Source organism: Pogonomyrmex barbatus, unplaced genomic scaffold, assembly GCF_055798465.1.
Source record: "Pogonomyrmex barbatus isolate J1 unplaced genomic scaffold, ASM5579846v1 scaffold5, whole genome shotgun sequence".
Taxonomy (NCBI): Eukaryota; Metazoa; Arthropoda; class Insecta; order Hymenoptera; family Formicidae; genus Pogonomyrmex; species Pogonomyrmex barbatus.
In genome coordinates, this window is record NW_028297149.1 from 7,963,005 (window position 1) to 7,984,442 (window position 21,438).

The 21,438-nt window shown below is 39.6% G+C and overlaps 1 protein-coding gene across 2 annotated transcripts in view; it reads right to left on the reverse strand.

The window, feature by feature from the left end:
• LOC105427207 (uncharacterized) overlaps positions 1-21,438 on the reverse strand; it is a 122,805-nt gene that overhangs the window by 49,661 nt on the left and 51,706 nt on the right. For both annotated transcript variants that reach the window (XM_025218302.2, XM_011638862.3), the window contains exon 3: positions 10,065-10,280. In XM_025218302.2, coding sequence (XP_025074087.2) covers positions 10,065-10,280 — 216 coding nt within the window. The remainder of the gene's footprint in view (positions 1-10,064; positions 10,281-21,438) is intronic.

Genomic DNA, 21,438 nt, shown 5'->3' on the forward strand with positions numbered 1-21,438 from the left:
AGGTGGATGCAGGAGGACGGTTCAGAGGTCGTTCAGCCGAGTGCTTAGCGCTGTTGTAGGCGTGATATCGTTGCCGATGATCGTTTATCTAAGTTGCATCCCGTGCGAGATTACGTCGCTCGACACGTGCGCAACCATGTATGTCCTATCGGCGCAAAATGCGCGCAAGGTGCTACGATCTTCCTGGACTCCACTCCGGTCACTTCTCCACCTTATTCTCCGAGCCCGGTCACCATCACTAGCATCGCCATCACCACCAGGCACGACGACAAGCACCGCCCGGCTCCCTCGCATCCCTCGGGCAATCTTTTCAATTTAAAGTCAAGTATTATGGCTTAAATTGCATTATGGTTTCCTTCCCCAGGAGGTAGGGCCCGAGAGGAGCAACGAAGGGCGGCTCCTTGTAAGCAAGACTCAATCACGCCGCTTAACCTCTGACCTCAAACCCACGAGACGCGCATACACAGATACGCACGTGTGTGCGCGTACGCTGCGCGTGCTCGTGCTCGTTGCGACGTGCATGTTGCACGCATGCACACGCATGCAGTATCCCGAAGGGCATCCTCACGTGCCGCGGCGAAGAAACCGATCGTCGCGTTCCCTCCGAAATTAGTCTCGAAGACGAAAACCAGTCGAGGCGCGCACCCGGGACGTGCGAACACTCGGCCGGGACCTTCAACGAGGGAGTCTCGGTTTAAGTCGCGCCTTAACGACTTCACCTCGGGACGCGCTCTCGAGTATTCGCACTCGCTGTCAGTGTATAACGACATCATTACGCCTCGGCCCCGCGCTCGTCGTGATGCGACAACGCTGTTTCTGCGCCCCTTCGGCCCATGTATGGAAAACGAGATCGGTAAGCACTCGCTCCGCGACAGCAAGATTTGCGAATGCAAGTAATTTAAAAGATGACTATATCAACGACGATTTCTCCTTGAGCTAACGAGCGCGGTTACGCTCGACGGGAATAGGCGTCCGTCCAGTTTTTAAGTAAATATTTCGAGCTCGATACAATATCGCAAATTACTCGTTGGTCAAATGTACGCGGTGGAAGACGGCGTCGTTATGCACACACTCGATCTAAAAGTAATCACGCATCTACGGCTCCAGAACCATGTTCGAGAGAGATCGAGACGCCGGATTAAGACCTACCTGCGTACGTGTATGGCGGAGTACGCGAATTGCACGGGGCCCGACTCTACACGCGTACTTTTCACACGAATGAATGAAACGACCCGGGCCCAACCCTGACCTTGAACTCGCTCGCCGAGGAAAAAAGGCGCGATTCCTCCCGTACCGCCTCCCGACTGTAATAACGCGTTCCGCGCTGTCCATAAGGCATGTAACAGATACCTCGGCGAGGTGGTACGCACCTTTTGCTTTTCCCTTTTCCCGTATTACGTTATCGGTTACTCCTTGGACTCGCGATTCTCTCTCTCTCTCTCTCTCTCTCTCTCTCTCTCTCTTGCGCGCGCGCGCGGGCGCGCGTTAGTGCGTGCATTTATCACGCGCGGGCAACCGCGGCGCGATAAGTATCGATAATTTTCATAGATCACCGATGTGCGCGGCGCTATGCGCCTCGTAAAAAAGAGCGCGCAGGTAATTCCGTAATATTGATCTCGGAAACTGCTGACGCTGCTAACACGATCAATACTATTTTAACCATAATAATTTTTCATATGGCGAATCAATTTATCTGTTTAGACAGTTTTTTTTTTTTTCTAATTAAATGTACATTACTGAGATCCTTGCTGTCATACAACATCATTAAAATTTTTCGACATACGTATAATGATTTAATGAAATGTTTGACAAAAATAATCGAAATATAGTTAAGATGGAGTCTCACTGTTCAACAAAGTTAATCATGATCTGCCTCGCTTTCATAATTCACTCGTAACGAACTATTCCAAAGTAATGAGTATGCTTCTAGAAATTACATGCTGGGCTTCTCGCCTGCCGCGCGAAAGTTAATAGGAACACGCTCGAGTATCGTGATAATAATCCACAACGAAAATACAATATAAAGAAGTCTAAAAAATATTTTTTAATTAACAGTCCATATTTTTTGTAATTCAAATGAAGATGGGATAAAAATGGTGAATTGATTATCGATAATCATATAGCAAGGGAGTTTTCATCTTTACAATCGCGATAGCGCAGTGAATGGATTTTCGCTCGTATTTTATTCAAATATATAGAAAAAAAATCTCAAAAAGAGACCCGCGACAACGCGATTCCTTTGTAATAAAAGCAATCGCTTCGCGCGAAGCTTCCATTATACTTCGTTCGTAACGAATCATTCCAAAATAACACAGCTCTGCCAGAGAGTAAATTGCGGGCCGCGTTTCCTCGCTACTTCGGCGTGGCGCGATTTCCTCAAAAATCTGCGCAATGAATCCCGATAATGTTCGACGGGTAGCTACGTGTTACTACGTAAGGCAGTCGGGATCGCGACTACGGAAAATAGTTGCGCCGGATCGTTTTCTTATGGCGCACAGCGCTCCTTTAAGTAATATATTTCTCAGGGATAATTGCAGGCAGCGATTTCGTGCAGCTCGTTCAGATCCGGCAGATACCAGCGGACTGTACAGCGGAACGTGTATTGCACGTGCAGGTAGGCGACCGGGTGGAGAGAAACAACGAGGGAGAGAAAGAGAGAGATACGGCGACGAGGCGAGAGGGAAGGATGCGCCGCGCACGTATGTCGGTAGGTTACACGCGTAGGTAGGCACTTACCTATCCACGTAGGTAGACACACTTATGTTTAAGGGAGGCTGCGCGCACGAGGGAGACGCGAGGGACGAAGTATGCGAGAGACGCGATAAGAGAAGAAGACGAGAGGGAGCGAGAGCGAACGCTGATAGAGCGTAACTGACTTCTTGGCCGGTGCATATTACCGGGCTGTTAGAGGGCGGAGCCAGCTGATGAGTTAGCAACGTATTGACTTTATAATAATCACGTTAGCTGGTCCACCGTGATCCCTTGGTATTACGCGATGCTTCGCGCGAATTCACATACCGGGTGATGCTGAGCGTTCTGTTTCGTCTTCAAATTACGCGATGCGTACAAAAATTGGAAATGAGCAAAATTAGAATAATTCGCAATTTTGTTAATCCGCACGCATTTTTCTCGATCGAGATATTCGAGATTTTGTACTTGAATGTTGTACTACAGAAAAATTTCAAAATTACGTTAAAAGAATTTCAGAATGCTCCATAAATTTTGCATAAAATCTACATCTCGTACTTTCCCGCTTACATTCCAAATGTTAAACTTAGCGCCGCACTATACTATACGTTCTTCCTCTAGAAGAATAATTATCTTTGTAATACCCCCGAAAGTTAAAAACTCTGTTAATTTGTATCATATATTCCAAGTGTCTGCCACATCAAAATCAGCCGCATTCCAATCTCAAGTGCACGATGCAGTGCATTATACGCGGTGCTTATGAACAGTGTAACAGTTCCGCGCTAATCGTAAATATTTTTTCACGCGAAACATTCATCCGCGCGATACTTATCGCGATGCACAGATCTCGCTCGAAGAGCATTGCAAACCGACGACCGCGTAGAGAGACGTCGGTTGACATTTGGCCGAGCGAGTTGGCTGACTGCGCGAAGAAGCTGTTACACGCTTGAGTGTATGAGATGCGTGGCCTAGAACACGGCGTAGAGCTCTTACCCGGCCTCTCCCCCTTAATTAGCGGTTCGGTTTATCTTAATCGTTCCCTCAGCTCCTCTCGGACCCTTGGAAGATGAGGAAGCACGTGAGAGCGAGGCGCACAAGTCGTTACGTATTCACGTGCAGCTGCTCAGAGATAACGGCGGTCTCTCTCTCTCTCTCTCTCTCTCTCTCTCTCTCTCTCTCTCTCTCAGCTAAAATAAGAAATCGAGAGAGAGATCGAGGAAGAAGATCGCGAGAGATGCGGCCCGCCTCGGTTCTCTTTTACATTGCGCGTTTGCGCTTACTTATAGTCGCTGGCCCGCGCTTACGCTTGTTATTAATATTTCCCTGATCCTAGTGTCAATGACATTGATGGATGACGTGGCCATTACCTCACGCTCCGTGGAAAATAGCCGTGGCTCATTTATTATCAAACGAGAAGAATTATCGACTGTCGAAGGAAAACTAGCCGTACCGAATATCCCGGGTACGTGCCTTTAATTAGACGTTAGGCTAGGTTCCCCCTTCGAGACGATAGTAAGTTCTGAATTTTATATCCAGAGAGATACATGGCTACTTACATTGGCATTTTCACACGGAAAGTAAGATCGCATTTTCTCGTAATGATTTCCTAATGGGTTTTTCGTAATCAAAATGGACAGTAATTACAAAATGGCTGTTCGCTAAGTACATAGTTAATTCCAGAACAGTGATCTACGGTAATAGACCTAGTGCTCTCATAATTTCCACTGCAACTTTCACGCAATTGATCAAGCAAATACAATTTTTGATAGTATCAAACATGCAATAATTGACCAAATTAGGAAAATGACGTGATGACATGTAAACATTTCAAATTCTTTTTTTGCAAATCTGTTATTTAATCAAGCTATTAAACTGAAGACATTGCGATACGCGACTGTAAAACTCAACACGTGTCGACAGCGTGCACGAAATGACTACTCCAGTTTTATCACTGTTGCTTTCTAGGATACAGATTGAATCCAATCCACCGGTTACCTACGGAAGAAATTTACCGTGTCTCGACCGTGGTTGTTTCCTGCAACAAGCCAACAACGATGCAGCTTTGCTGCTCGTGCGCGTGTGTGTAATCGGGAAGATCCTCTTAATTCTCGTTTTCACGCATCGCCTTTCCTAGATTTAGATCGCGCACGGATAGCAACTAACTTGCAAATCGCTTCTGTGCCGTCTTGGCAACTTGAATAACGCGATGCGGTAACGGCCGGTTAGCAATCCTGACCTCCAATCTCACCTCAATTTGCCTACACGCCGCCATTTGCGTCAGTGAAGAACGAAGAGAACCGGCCTATCTAAAATTATAATCTGAAAAAGTGCACGACCGTTCGCGCGCGTGTATGTGAGTGTGAATGTATTACACATGCATGTATGTGTGCGTTGCACGCGAGAGGTCGAGTGCGCGCGCGTAGTCGATTAATTATGGCAAATCGCGTATTATTATAAATTTCGCGGCTAATTGGTACCTTTTTAGCCACGCGAGGCATCCTTTTAACATGGTGAATTCTCGATGTTCGACCCGCTCATTACATATCCTCCAAACGCGAAATTTATTCGCGTTTGGAATCCTTCACATATAAGAGCTATAATAAAGTTTTTAATAATTTATAATAATTAAATAAGTGAATAATTTTTAGAACTATGCACGCTAATCTTACGTACTGACATACACACTGTTACGATTTAATGAATCCTTTAACGAGTTGATGAACCATGTACAACGTACGTTGCTGAAATACAATGAATTCCGAAAAGCACCAGCACCTGAATATGATGACAAATGAATACTTCCGGCGCGAGGGCACTCAGCCACAAATGGATTTTGATCGGAGCGGTTGAGTTTAATGCGAGTTAATTAGCTCTTCAATTATCGCCGTCGGACCGCCGAAATGGTAAATCGTTCGTGAATGAAGCGTTTACAGCTCGATGCTAATTTAGGGTACACCTGTTTCTTGACAAATGCGACAAAGGGATCCAAATGTTCTCTATTTTATCATTGCAATTACCTCGCATCGTTTAAGTAATTCTTCTGCTCATAATAAACATGCATGTTTTTGACAAGTAAGTAGTTTTTCAAATAATTTATTATAGAAGCAGCAAGAAATTTTTAAGCCTTTAGTTAAGATAGGTAATTATTGAGATATCTTTTGTAAAAATAATCAATTAATAAAAAACATTTAATACAACATCCGGGAAAATGATCGATATAAGTTGATAAACTTTAAAACAACTGCGCAAATGTAAAGGTATCGATTGCGTGTAATAAAGCAGCGCTCAGGCTGTCTCGTTGAACATATCTACAGAGTTTATGCTACATTTTACAATCGGTCGGCGTATTTATTCGCCAAGCGAGAAGAAACGACGCTTGCACGACACTATAGTACGCCCTGATCGATTTAACGCCAAATGTCGCCGTGTTTTACACGCGGCAATAATGGTTGAAATCTATGTAGCCAATATTTCAAGCCACCCTTTCTCGCCTGCGCGTCCCTAACCCTCACATGGATAGCTTTCGTATACCAACGACACGTAACCTTGGTTATTGGTCCGCATATGGACATCGTTCGATATTTTTTATATTCTACGGAGAAATAAAAATATAAACGCAATCATAGCACCGGTACTTTTCGAAGTATGTGATTAATTTCTGGTGACGTGAGTAACTTTCAATCATAAAGCATATTGCATGCTTTGACAAAGTTTAGAATATACATTTTGAAGTCTTTAAAATAAATGTTTATAAAGAGAGTTAGAAAAAAATAAAAACATTATTCAGAATTTGTACTTAACGATTTAATATATGAAACATCTTATGATTAACTTTTTTGTGTAAATATTTCGTACTTTAAGTAGTATTCTGAAAAATATGAAATAATTTAATAGGAATAATGAACGAATAAAGAAATTTATATCTTGAAGAAAGAGAGCGATTTAAAACACACATAAGAGAAGAGTGATAGTCCCGAGGGAGAAATATAATTCCTGAAGTTTGGCAAAAAAGATTCTATAAAAGCGATGAACGTACTTTACGCAAAAGTTGAATGCATCACGCAAAACAACTTCAAAGATTACTTTCTAACCCTTATTTGCTAGTCCATTTGTCTTCATAACCTTTTAGACAGTCGATCTTTTTGACATTTGCATGTATTATTCTGTGTATGAGGTTACATTTAATTTATATTCGTTTGTAACTTTCATCATTGTTACATTTTTATTTATATCTCTATATTCACCAATTTTAACAATATATATATGAATTCTTTGACGTTAGATATAGATTATAAATGCTTCACGTAAAACGTTTTAATTTCCGCAATGTCAAACATATTTATACAGCTAACTTTTAAATTAAAACTTTAAATTTATTTTAAAATTAAGTAAAGAGAATAAATGTCACCAAATTGCAAATGCACACATAAACAAGTGATTTGTGTTCGCGTATCGGTTGTCTTCTTAACTATATTGTTAAACTTACATTTAAGGGTTTCCGTTTTCGGACGAAAGGACACGTCGTTGTAACACATGTGTCTTTACGAGCCCGTAATATTTTAGGGAGCTCTCTCTCCCGGCCCTCGTTCTTTAAAAACTAGCCAGTGCATATGTCGACGCAGGCGACATAATGTTATCAAGCTGTCCAGAAAGAGCCGCCGCCGATCGCCGCCACGTAAGGCCGAGGACCTCGGGGGACCACGTCCTCTCTCTCGCCCACTTCGCCCTTATTGATATACCGAATAAACACACTTGGCAGCTAGGCCAGGACGGCTTTGCGAGGCAAATAGCTTCGGAAGAACCCTACGTTCGAGGAAATATCTTTCCTTCCTTAAAGTCGACACCATGCTTGACACTGATAACAGCGATTGTGACAAAAGTTAAAGCGTTTCGAGTTATAAAGAAGGAAAGACATAAGTTGCTTTCTTTTGAAACATTATTTTTATATAAAATAATATTTATAGCAACAGAATTACTTTACTGACAATTTTATATCACTGACAAATGACATGCGCAAGGATGATATATGTTACATTAAAGTATAATTATACGTTGATATGTAATGACTAAGAATGTATTCGTAACGGTCGTCTTTGACTTTATTTCTGGCCGAGAAATTGCTCCTTTCTTAAAGTACCGTAAGTTGCAATAAGACTGCTTCATTAAGTTTGACTTTACGGCAAAAAAAAGGTTTTACGATCATCTAATGTCTAAGGAAGTAATCAATCTCTTAACATCACAAGTTATATCAAGATGTTGTTGATTTTTAAAAACATTTAAGAAAATATAAGCGATTTTAAATCATATTTTTTATTAAAGCAAAATAATTATTTTACTGTATTAATTTTTTGTAATAATGAATGTAAGATGTGTCATAATGAACATAATGTGATAATTTCTGGTTTTATATATTTTAATTATTTATTAATTAATTATTTAATTATTTAATTATTATTATTTTATCTTCATTAGTTTTTATTTTACTTTCAAAGATAATTAAACATCGAGAATTATAAAAAATTTAGACTTACGCAATGAAGCAATAATCTTTCATTCTAAATATATCTTTGAATAATGGAAAAGTAAGATGCTAATATCTTTTCATGCTATAAAACACATCCTACAAAGTCCGACGCGAAACGTGTGTCTTATAAAATTGCTTCTGGAATCTCATTCCGTTTTCGGTTACATCCCCATGGCTTTTAAGTTCAAGCTTCGACCCTTATCGACCGCACCGTCGACTTTGCGCACCTCGTCGGGTGCAGCAGTTATCCAGTAAATAAAGATGAATAGTTTCTCCGTCATCGCTCTTTCACATGTGTGTGTGTGTGTGTGTGTGTGTGTGTGTGTGTGTGTGTGTGTGTGTGTGTGTGTGTGTGTGTGTGTGTGTGTGTGTGTGTGTGTGTGTGTGTGTGTGTGTGTGTGTGTGTGTGTGTGTGTGTGTGTGTGTGTGTGCGCGCGTGCGTGCGTGCGTGCGCGCGCGCGCAGCAACGAGACGGTTTTAAATTCCGCGAGTCAAAGCGATGTTTGACATGGAAATGTTGAACGATGCATTAAACATGCCACGCCGAGTGCTTCTCCCTCCCGCAAGATCGTAATCCCCCTATTTCTTCTAGAAAAAGAAAAAGTGCTCCCTCCGAGCGTTTGGGGCCTGATCGTATAACCGATGAATTTAGGGCCCCGATTACCCTCGCGCGTTGTCCGAGCTATGTTTATTTAGGCAAATGAAAGGAACCACTGTGGTTTCGCTAGTTTCTCGGCCTTCATATTTGTAAATGCTCACGATGTAATCTTTATACTATGACTAGATGGACAAAGGACGATGATGGACGAAGAAAACAATAGTCTCGACGAGCTAAATGCTCTTATTTGTTTCGCAAACAATAAAAATTATTCTTCGATTCGTTTTTCATTCTTATCTCTTATATTTTCCTAGATGAAACAGTCTAATATGTTAAAAATCTCTAATCTAATTAAAGTCATTGTCGATCATACCAATACAAATAAAATTATTTACTCATTTTCCTTTGTTTCAATCTCAAAAATTAACGCACGTCACATTATATATATTCTTTTTTATTCGTTAATTTTTAGATACAAAATGTATTTTTCGTTTTTATTATCTCTAATATTTGATTATCGCTTTTCTTGTATGTTCTAATAATCTCCTCTATTTTTATCATTGGACAGATAATATCTTAAGTTACACTTCTAAATTATCGATTCGATATCGTTATGTTATGAATTATTATGTTAAAACACAATACAACGTTTGTGTTGTGTTTGTAGTGTAGATTATAAACAATATTTCGCTATCACATCCACCATAATTTTATGGTATTATACATACAGCTTTAGATTAATCGCAACTTTGTCTTAATGTGACGCAAAGTTGTAAATTGGTCTGGTATCATTATCATCGGCGAATTGCAAAGAGCAAAACAAGTGTCGCGAATTTCCGAGTCGTGATTGGCGGAGCAGTTGTCGAGGGGCACCTGCGAGAGGCAATTTTACTGGACCTTCCCATAAAAAGAACTCCCCCCATTGTCCGGCAAATAACATCAAGCTTATTGCATTATTTAAAGAGCCTCGCTTTAGGACTACTTTAAGCTACTGATCTTCGATTGTCGAAGTACTGTTACCGGCGACGAAAACTCACAGTTTCTCACGAATAAATTGTGAGGGGACACACTTTACGAAAAGTCGGCATTTTTTCAAAACTTAAATTAACACGTTACTAAAATAAAGATAAAAAATATTGAAATGCTATATGATTCTATTAGTCAAAGATTTTTATTTTACTATAATTTGCATTGTCTTTGTAGAATAAAATATTTTCGTAAAATTACTTAGAAATTTGTAAAGCTTTTACTCACCGGGTGAGACGCCAAGCTTCACATGCATGCTACTGGGGCTTCTATGATCGGGAGTGGTAACGGGGGCAGCTACGGGTGGTGACAGGTGGGGATGTGTCAGTGGCCCACCACTTGTCGTCGTCGTGGTAGTTGTTGTGGCACAGGGATTTAAGGGTGATGTCCTCTTGAAAGACTGGTCCGTTCTCCACGTGACATCATTGTCTATCCAGACTTTACCTTCAAGTAAGATTAGATAAAATTAAATATGTGTAGAACAATAGCTAATCACATAAAATTCTAATTATTATCTTATAAAAATGTGTTGTGTAATTATATATATATATATATATATATATATTTTATTATATATATATATATATATATATATATATATATATATAATTATATATATTTAAAATGAAACTATAAGTTAGTTTAAAACATTTACAGTTTAATATTTTATTAATAATATAGTTAATAATTATAATAGTCATAATAAGTCTTTTTTAAATTCCTCTTAAAATTAAAATCAAGCAAATGTTGCTGCACACATGTTGCCTTTCATAAACACGGGAGAAAAGTATGCACGATCTCCCTCGTGTAGGCACTATAGCAATATCAGCAATGGAAGATCAAATTGCAAAAGAGGCTCTCGAGATAAATTCTACGCTCCGCGCGTGTATTAATATAACGCACACCAGCTCAGCTATGCGTGTGCAGAAAATGGCTTCTCTCCCCCGAACGACTCCCGTCGTAATTAGCGACCCTCCAAATCCCCTATTCCTGCCAGTTTTCCCAGTTTTCTCCCGTTTCCCTTAATTTCTGGGAACAATGCCCGATTCTGGATGTTGTTCCAGGCTGCAGTGTCTAATTACACGGGGGCATATCGAGCTCTTCCTCTTCTTCCCAAATTTGTAAGAGAAATGCATAGGGTGCACCAAAATGTGTAAATATAGCATACGAATATTTGCCAATGCTATCAAATAGCAAAACTTGACAAGATTGCAGAATTAAAGAAATTTGTATTAAGTTAATAACAGTAACTTCCATTTAATAACAATTTAGCAATTGTACGTAAAATTTTTTTATATATAAATAATCAGTCAAATATTAACAGATAACTTTTTTCAGAAATTTATTCAAATTTTTTTTAATCTATGTCACCCGTAAATAACTTTATTATTATATTTCAGAAATAATATGTCGCGTGCAAGATCTAGAATATCCATATCGTGTCTTTTCGAGCACCCCGTAGCTAGCGAGGATCTCGGATTTATGGAACATGCGAACATCGCCCCCGCATGTATACGACGTGACTCAGACTCAGTATTATTTGCTTGACGAATGATTTAGCCCGAAATACTTAGCTCGCTTTTCCCCATCACCTCTCCCCTACTATTTTATCTTCTCGCACCCCCACTCGCTATTAACCTTTCTTCGTTCTATCTCTACCTCTTAACAACAATCAGAAAAGCGCGTTGCTCTAGAGACAAAAATACAGTAACCAGAAGACGGGTAGAAGAGAACAGAGGGTGACGGGTGGTTTAGCAGCATGCAGGAGAGAGACGAAGATAGAATGAGGGTGGTAACCGGAGCTCGTGGTTTCGCGAAAGAAAGAAAGGACGTTCTTCCTATCGAGAGGAAAAAGAGAGGCGGGAAAAGCGGTGGGGCTGAAGAAAGTGTAGCCGGTGCTAACTAAGGGCGTCGGCTAATCAATATCATCAGAGAATGGCCGCTGACCTCCATCTACCCCGCTAGACTGACCATTGTCCGGTATTCCACGTTTCCAACGAGCCTTATGTGCGAATACGAAACATTCCATTTCTCTTCTTGTCGTAAATTTTGAGAAAGATCTAAATTCCAGCAATGTTTTATATAAACTATGTTGTACTGTCACGATATTATATTTATAAAATGATTATAAAATTTATTACTAATATAAAAATATATTAAAATATTATTATTGATAGATATTATTACTTTAAAACTTTCTTTATTAATAATTATAACATTTTATCAGCTCATTTTATCGTTAATTAATCAATGTCCTATATCAAAATGAAATTAACTTCTAATTAAATAATTTATTATATATTCGCATTGAAACTTTTATAGAAACTAAAAGTCGCCTGAATGCTATTTCCAGAAGGATGGCTTGCCCGCGGCTACAATTCAGACCATAGTACAGAGCCTTCCTTTAATCTCGTAGTGTTTGCATGGTTCCCTGATTTTATTCAATCCCACGGAGACAATCAAAACTGGTACACCCTAAAGGAATAGTAAGTCCGACGTAAAATTGCGCGTGGACTTGTGGAAAATTCAATTGTATAGAATAATAGAAGGCTGCAAAAATCATATTGTATATGTTATTATTTAAAAAAGATTATAAAAAATGTGGGTAAATGTGGGTACATTGTCTTATTTAATAAATTTTTTAATTACAGAAAATTAAATCTTCCCTTGGATTAATAAAAAAAGAAAATGCAATATCTCTCAATATCTCTCAACAAAGAATAATTTAGAAATGGAAAAGAAAGACTAATCTCTCACCCGATCATAGACTCTGCGATGACTCGTTCATCGGCCTCATCTACACATCCCCCGCGCGCTTTTTCTTTTTTTCTCGTCCAATGAGGGTCGCCACTACGTCGGAACAAAAATCAGTCCGCATAAACAGAACCATCCATTCCCTGATTCGCCCCTTCCATCCCTATGCGCCATCGTAAGCCTTGCAGAGAACTTTTCCCCTCTTCCTCCTTTGCATTCTCCCTCATCCATTCGTCCAACCCGGCGTGAACTCCATTCACGGGTTTATCACTGTCCAGATAACAACGATTTACCTACACGCGAACTCCTCTTTGGGTTCCGGAAGAGTAGAAGGGTGTACATGGAGGGGTTGCCAGAGGAGAGGGACGAGGTGAACCCCATGGCAGGACCGCTGAAGAAGGCGAGACGGGCAGCCACCTTGCATTCGGGAGTATTTCACTTTAACGGCCCTCTGGGGGATTGGCTGACCCCGACCGAAGACCCTTCACCGTTTCGGCATAATGGACCTCTACATTACTTATTCGTCCTGGCCAATGTCCTGCTAGCGGCTCCGTTCCCAACTACGGTGCAGACGGCGAGGACGAAGCCACTCGTTTTCCACGTTCTGCCATTCCTGCGCGCGATTAATCGCACGTCGCAGGAACAAAGATATCGAGAAACGGGGAACGCCGCAATAAGAAACAGTTATTTACGTTAAATAAAAAATGAGATGAAATGTTTAAATACACAAAATATTGCTAAGTTACAAATTTTGCGTTAATAACATAAATCTAAAAATTGAAGACATGGAACATTTAAAATTCTTCTGAAAAAAGTTACGTTTATGTGTTTCAAAATTTTCTGCCAATCACGTATTTTCACCTTTTTCTTTAGCAAAGATGAGGACCACCTTTGCTGATTCCAGCTTCCGGGTACCAGGCAGTAGCACGGAAGAACAACATGCCCCGAGCAAACTGCTTTCCTCCCGCGGTACTCGAAAGAATTGAAAATTCCTGCTCGTCCAAGGGTTGAGGAGGTCGGCGATGGAGCGGGCGGTGGCTGGGGGAACGAAGAAGCGGGACGAGGAAACGAACGCGGATAAAGCGTTCGATATAAGATTAATGCTAGAGGCCGCCGACCGGTCCCGCGCACGTCGAGGACCGTTCAGCCATACACGAAGGCAATGGTGATTCCTCTTTGAAGGTAGAACCGTGGGCAGTGGCCAAATTGAATCCTGCTTAGGACAGAAGAAGCGTCGAGAGAACGGGAGGATGAGCGGGAGCCGGCCCCGAAGCCCTTTCTCCAATAAATAAATCGCCGACCGTCCGTGGGTCTCCGATTTTCAGCTCGAACGTACGGATTAAAATCGACCGGCCGATTTGTAGCGACGAACGCCGGAAGTAATTGCACGATTATCTTGTTTCTATTTTTCTTCGATCTTTTTTTGATAGATACAAAGTACGTATTCTTATACGGTAAGAATATGAATATTCATACTTTCGCTTTTTTATCAAAGTCTTATATTAATATACAAAAATTATTTTATATATAAGAAAATATAATATATAACAAAATAAAATAAAATGAAAGAAATATTTTATAAATAAAACATCAAAGTCTTGCGTTGAAAATATTATACTATTTGAGCGCAGATCACGTACTTTAATCTGTATCACTTTCTTATCATACACTTCCATATATAACTTCTGAAAGATACGCGAATTTAAAATATTTGTTCTACTTTACTCGTATCGAATCATACTGCACACGCAAAAATATAAAAATATTTATCTTATCTTATATTCCATCAGAAACTACTAAACATAAATTAATTAAAGAAGACGTTATAGGTTTAAAGATTATAGATAATACGTATATATCTTCTGTGATATAAAAATGGAAAAAAGAGCAGATCTTTGATGCTTAAACAGATGTACATTCTTAATCGGTCATTGCTTTCATCAATTTATCAGTAACACCATAAAGATATCAAAATCATCTTCTTATCGACTAATTATTGTCATGATTGATTAATGACTGTCATTGCTTTCGTAATAATAACAATATTTATCATCTATCAATCTGATTAACTGAATAAGTATATGAGGTGTTAACAAAAGATAAAAGTATATGCGAGCATACACGCGTTTTATGAAAAATGGCTACATTATTATTACTTTGTATTAAATATTAATAACAAAACATTTCTATTTTATCTCAAATATTTAATTTATTCTAAATATTTTATTCATTTTATCTTAAATAACTAATTTTTAGCTATTTAGTTTTTCTATCTTAAATATTTAAACATTTTCTTTTTATCAACAGCAGACTAGATATTACTCTAACCTAATCCCTAATTAGGTCTAACTAGTTAAATACTTAACTAATTCTATTATCTGTATAAACAATTCGATTGTCATCTTTTTTTCCTTTAAGTATGTAACATTCATAAGCATGTAATTCCGTTTTTTATCTGAATCATTACGATGAATCATATAACATGTACATTTACAAAATTTTTATTTTAATCACATTGACTCATACTGATAAAATTCTAAAAAAAGTCTAACGCATATCAATATCAATTAACAATGTTTATATAACTAAAACTTCTGAAACTCTTACAATTATCGTATGATAAGTATCATAATAAACGTTAAAAAATATATGTTATGAAAAGATATTAACAATTTTCAAAATACTGCAGTATGCAGTAATTTTCCTATTCTTTCATTAATCTCTTAAAAATTATTCTTGTAATTTTTTTCTTTCCTTGCTATTTTCTCAGATTTTGAAAATTCATTGTTCATGCGAGAAAAAGACAAAGGAGCAACGTTCGTCGAGAGTTTCCCTATTTCTTGCTGGTTGCCCTTGTCGGAACGACGATCGATAAAGCCGACCCCCTACCCCTCGCGTACTCTGGGTATCTTAACACTCGCATAAGCTTAGAGTGTCCCAGAATTCGCACCCATGCTAACGTACCGATTTATCGATCAATTACTGAAATTAATATTTCTTTGTAGAATCAGAAATAATTCTTTATTTTTAAATTCAATTATAATAAAAAATAACAGAATCTCTATAAATAAGTATTAAATTCTGCTTTTGAAATTCAATTAAAATTGATCAAAAAACATGATTTCATAATTTATATATTTATTCCTCTTAGCCTACCGCCATTACGTTACGTATACGTTCTAGCTGGCCTCGTCCTCGTCCAATAAAAAACGTGAATAATAAAGAAGCCGCCGGGGCAGAAGGGGCTGAAGAAATGCGGCAAGGGTTGTGAGCGCAAGCGCGAATCCGCCCCGCGAACGAGGGATGTCGGATACCACCCTTCGGCATAACTCCTTTCCACCGACACCCAGCCAATCTGCATGTAACTTGCGAGACGGGCCGCCATTTTGAGTGAAGTTTACAATCGAGAGGATGGAACTGCGCAACTTTGTGTTTTAATATATAAAGACAAAAATATGTAGATTGAGAGATAAGAGGTAATAAAGTATTATTAGTTCTAAAAAGTAACCAATTATTAAATTGATCAAATTTAAAACTACATTGTTATTAGAAAAGCAGAGTGCTCAATTTTTCGCGGAGTTTTGTCAGCACAGCTGAAAGCGTGTGGATCAAAAACGATGCTGCGTGTCAAATGTCTTCCTGCGCATTACACCGAAACTATTCAAAGCTTACGAAAAATAAAGGTTTTAAAAACACATAGCTGAATGCAAAAGAGAAACATAAGAATTTTTTTGCGCAAATATTAATATTTTTAACAATAATTTTATAAAATATTTAATTTAAAAAGTTAAATACAAACATATAACAAATATAAATATTATAAAAAATTATTCTACTTCCAAAGAGATTGAAAAATTATTATTATGTCCAATTGAAAATCGTATTGAATTAAGGCTTAAATAAAATTTAATAAATAAGATGAATTTGACGACCATTCCGGTTTACCATTAGATAAAAAATCTATACGAATCACACTCGCTCAGAGCAAACCCATCGTCATTGACGCAACCACTCGAAGGGGTGAAAACCTCGAAGCTCCGAGATATAGGTGGAGCTTTAACAAGGGATAGGGCGGACGATAGTCGGGGTAGCGATTTTAAAATCACAATGGCAGACACACGTCGTCAGCATCTATCCATCCGTTCATTTCCCCTCTCCTACAGTCACCGGCTGGCATCGTTCCTACCGTTGCATCTGCGTTTACTGCGCACCCGAATGCTCGAATCTTTGCCTGTGCAGGAGACGCGAAACCCCCGAAGGTCCTCGAGCGCGTGCGTGAATGCGTGAGATCCCTGCATATGTATGCGCACGCACACATACACACACGGACGTGCGTACATGCGTGGCACGGACGTAGCACGCGTTTCCAAAGAATCTGCAGGAACACAACCCCTGCCGATAGCACCTTTCGTGGAGTGCACGCGCGGCGAGGAGGGGCGATCGACCACCCCTTCCTCAAACATTTTAAACTTTTTTCTAACCCCCTCTGCACACGGCTGCGCTTTAACGACGCTTAGTGAGTTTGCGACGAAAAGGGCTACGACGCGGCGACCCGCTATGTTACTCTACCGTTACCATACTTTTTCCTTTTTTTTTTTTTTTTTCTAATGGACTATGTTGGATGGTGTGGCAAGGCATCCCCTCTTTGCGGATGATTCCTAAGAGTATTGAGAAGTGATTTGTGTTAGAGACTATGTCTGTTTGACTTCCGATTGTTGGATAGCTCGCTTCCCTGCACCTTTTTAGTAATTATACTTAAAACTATTCACCGTCAAATGGACATTAATATAATTATTATGTTTCATGTATTAATCATATAACAAAAATGCAAATCGGCGATGCAAAACTAACATAAAATATTGGATACTTATTTATTTTTCCGAAAAAAAATACAGGAAGCGCATCAGGTTTCTGGAAAGTCAAGAACATTTAATATTCATTAGTCTAATTGGTAAGTATGTATCCGGTAACGTACAACCATCGAGATCAAAACATCTATTAACAAGTAATGAGAATTGCAATCATTACTGGCGAGTAATTAGCTATGATAATTCGGTAGATATTTGGAATTTCAATCTTGATAACCGTAATGGAACTTCCTGCTGAGAAATTGGAACTTATTAACAGCGAGATGACAGAAATATAATATATCATAGATATTTAATGATCAGTTAATGCAGTTGCATGTTATAATGTAACACTATACTTTTTTCTAAAAAAAATGTTCTTCTGAATCGCTTCAATTTATAATTTGCTGCACTCTTCCTTTCTTGAGTATCACTTTTAAATTTTCTTCTGCTTATGTATCATTCACAAAATATTCGTAATCCAAGCTCGAACTTGTACTCGTATATTACTTATGTAAGATACATTTCTATACTTCCAAGAAACATAATGTTTCTGTAAGCTGAGAATGAGCTAATTATCAAAGCAAATGCTAATCAAGGACGTTGGAATTTTCACGCTTTTCCCTTCGGTAGCGAGCGAGCCTGCGTGTTCCTAGAAAACCACTATCGTTCAGTCTTCGCCAGTCTAATTGGCAGAAGCGTGCGGCATCGTGCGGCGCGCTTGCCTGCATACGATGCACCGCGAAATGACCGTTTAATGAGTGACGAGAGTCCTGGTGATTAACTATGATAATACCGCGGATATTCTGTTTCAATCGAGACGCGCCGCGTGAACTCTCCAGGCGCCGAGTTTCACTTTACCGCATCGTCCGCATACACGTGAACGCGCGCGCGCGCGCGCGCGCCCCCGAGATCAAATCGTGTCTGCGGGCAGACGGCAGACCGCGATGCATTTATTATGCATTCGTTGTGAATAATGCGAATGCACGTGGGAACAGTCGATAGCGCGCGCTCGGGCATACCGCTTTGGGTGGGGACTTTATTAAATTCCTCCCGGCTCCGTTCGGCCAATCGTCGGCAATCATCTCGGGCCCTCGGCTTCTCCCTTTTTCGTTCGGTGGCTAATTAATCTCTCGCCGCCGGTGCTCATGTATCGTTCCGCGTGCGCTTTTCCTTGGCCGGGCGGTACAAACGCGGTTCGCGTTTGTACGGCATATTAATCAGTGGCACCGAGAGCACTATGCGCTTTCGATGGAATCGATGGTTCACGATACCGTAAGAAAAACAAAAATCGTACGAGAAACGCGCAAGTGCAGCGATAAATGCGATAAACGCCCCTCGTGTGCCGATGCGAGGAGCGACGTCAGGAGCGAGTGAGTGCATCGCTAGTAATCGGGGATGATTTGTAAGTCAAATACGCGATACTTTGTGATACCTGCACGCACTAGCTGAGATGGACGTCCGCGGAATATCACGCGAGATCACCATTCGATCCGTTTGACTACGATACACGCAACGTGATAAGAGTCAATTGTCAGTCAGTCAATTTGTTAGCTACGATCTGTTTAACGTATGATTTATAATTTGTTGTTTCTAAAATTATGATGATAAAAAAAAATTACGAAAAATACGTTTTTTTTTTATTTCCTTCAAAAATCATAAATAAAATTTACATTTCTGAAAAAAATGTTAACTTGTCATAAAATAAAAAACTTTCCAGACAAATCTTCGTAATAATTTTCAGTCTCTTTGTCGCTAACACCTTTCGCTACCTTCCGATTCGCTCGATCTTTGGCTGCAAGAGCAGCTGCATCTCTTGAGCCAGAGTCGCTCACAAGTTGCAGGAAAAGGAGACGACGAAGAAGCACGAGCGAACGTACTGACGGACGAGCATGAAGAGAAACCGAAGGACGAAGAGAAGAAGAAAAGAAGGAGAAGGAATAAGAAGATGAAAAAAAAAAAAAAACCAACGCGGAGATCCTTAAAGCAAACTGCCCGCCTTAAAGAAGCTCGGCTCGGCAGCCGGGAGGGGTGAATTCGTCGCCCGATAACCCGATTGGCTGGCTGCGCCGCCAATGCAACCGCGCTCTCTCCACGAATGCATTCGCTGTATCGCGTCTACTACCGTGCGTCTCTCAAGCGCACCCATATGCGTACGTGCGTGCGTACATGCGTGCGAGCGGACGCGAGAGAGCGCAACTCGAAGCGCGCGGTGTATCCCCGCGTAACGGCGGCGTGATGCATGCGTAATGCGTCGCGTGTATGTAAGCCCACGTCGTATGTAAGTGAATGCGTACACGCACGCATGAACGTGCGTGCCCGTGTACGAGGGGCACCGCGGGATCGTCGCAAAAACTGGTAGCCGAGCGGGCGACCGGTCGCCCGCATTGCCATTGCGGGGCCGTTCTCCTCTCTCCCGATACGAGACGACTTCTCTCGATCGTCCTGTTGCACTTTTGCAATGGGGTGGTGGGACTCCAAAGAAGAGGAGGAGAAGAAGGAGGGGTGGCGAGCGGCGACCCGACGTCGATCGAGGGAGGACGGACTTTTCTCACGGCGCGCGATCGACGGAAAGAAGGAGGTGAAGAAACGATCGGACGGAAGAGGACGTTTCTCTTCTGAGATGTCGAACGAGTCCTCCTCCTAGTGATCCTGAGGACGGCACGAGCACCGAACTACGAGTCCTTCATTTCTTATACATTTCCGCGGTATTAAGCCTTTATATGTTGCTCTGCGCCGTCAGTTAAGATCATATACTAAGAAAGACATTGAATATAATAATAATATGCACAGTATCTTCGTGCAGAATTGATTAACACTATTTACGTGATTTCTGCTGCAATGTATAAATGATAACAAGAGTGTGAGTATAAGAAAAATCAACGTCCTAAATCCTCAATCCTAGCAAATTATTCGCTTTTTTTTAAAGCACTTTCTCTTGATGCTTGTGAGATGCAATATTTCATTTATTTATATGAGCAAGAACATCTACTTTTCTCCAGAGTACATTTGTTTAATATATTTAAATTACTTATCGAATAGGAATTCTTTATATCTAACAAATATTTATCCTAAAACTCTGAATTCGATTTTAATATACATATAAATATTACAGCGTTAATTATTGGATTCCAAAATGATTATTTTTTTTCCATATTCTCTAGACGCTCGTATCTGTCTGTCGTTCAATCCGAGAGGTAATTGGCGTGACGTCGACGTTATATCACGAAAGATAAAAGATTCCTGAAACGCGCTGCGTGTTTTATTCGTTTACGCACGCGAGATTTCGAATATGATAGTTGAATAACGCTCAGAACATTCATATACCTTAGCAGACATCTCAAACATATGCAAGCTATCTGGAGCAAGTATATTTAAATATTGAAACAGAAAATTTTTCGTCGTTATCATTTATTATCAAGATTATTCGAATTATCACATTTTGCTATTGGTCGAAACTTCGATATAGATTTGACTAGCTCTTAAATTCGTTGAATGTATGACAATATAATACGATATCCAGAGAACGACTTTACAATTTAAATCATATCTATGTAAGATTAACACGAGTCAATATCATCGGGCACGAGTAAACTTACGTGTGTCGATAAATGTGATAAACAAGAGAGAAAGAAAGAAAGAAAGAAAGAAGACCAAAAAAAATTTCACTGAAACTCTTCAAGCTATTTTAATATTTTAATATTTAATCATAAAATCGGATAATTATTATTATCTTATAATTAAAATAAAAAATATTATTTTATTGTGATATAGCTACAAACAAAAAATACATATCTCAAATATCTTGTATATATATATATATATATATATATATATATATATATATATATATGAAAATGCAACAAGTTTCTGGACGAATTTATATAGTAATAATAATGATATAAAGTATATAAGTGTACATTATCATGTCATAAATTCATATATCTCGATTAGCTTTAAATGTCGACTGTAATCGAAAATCTATCCTCGAAATTTCATGT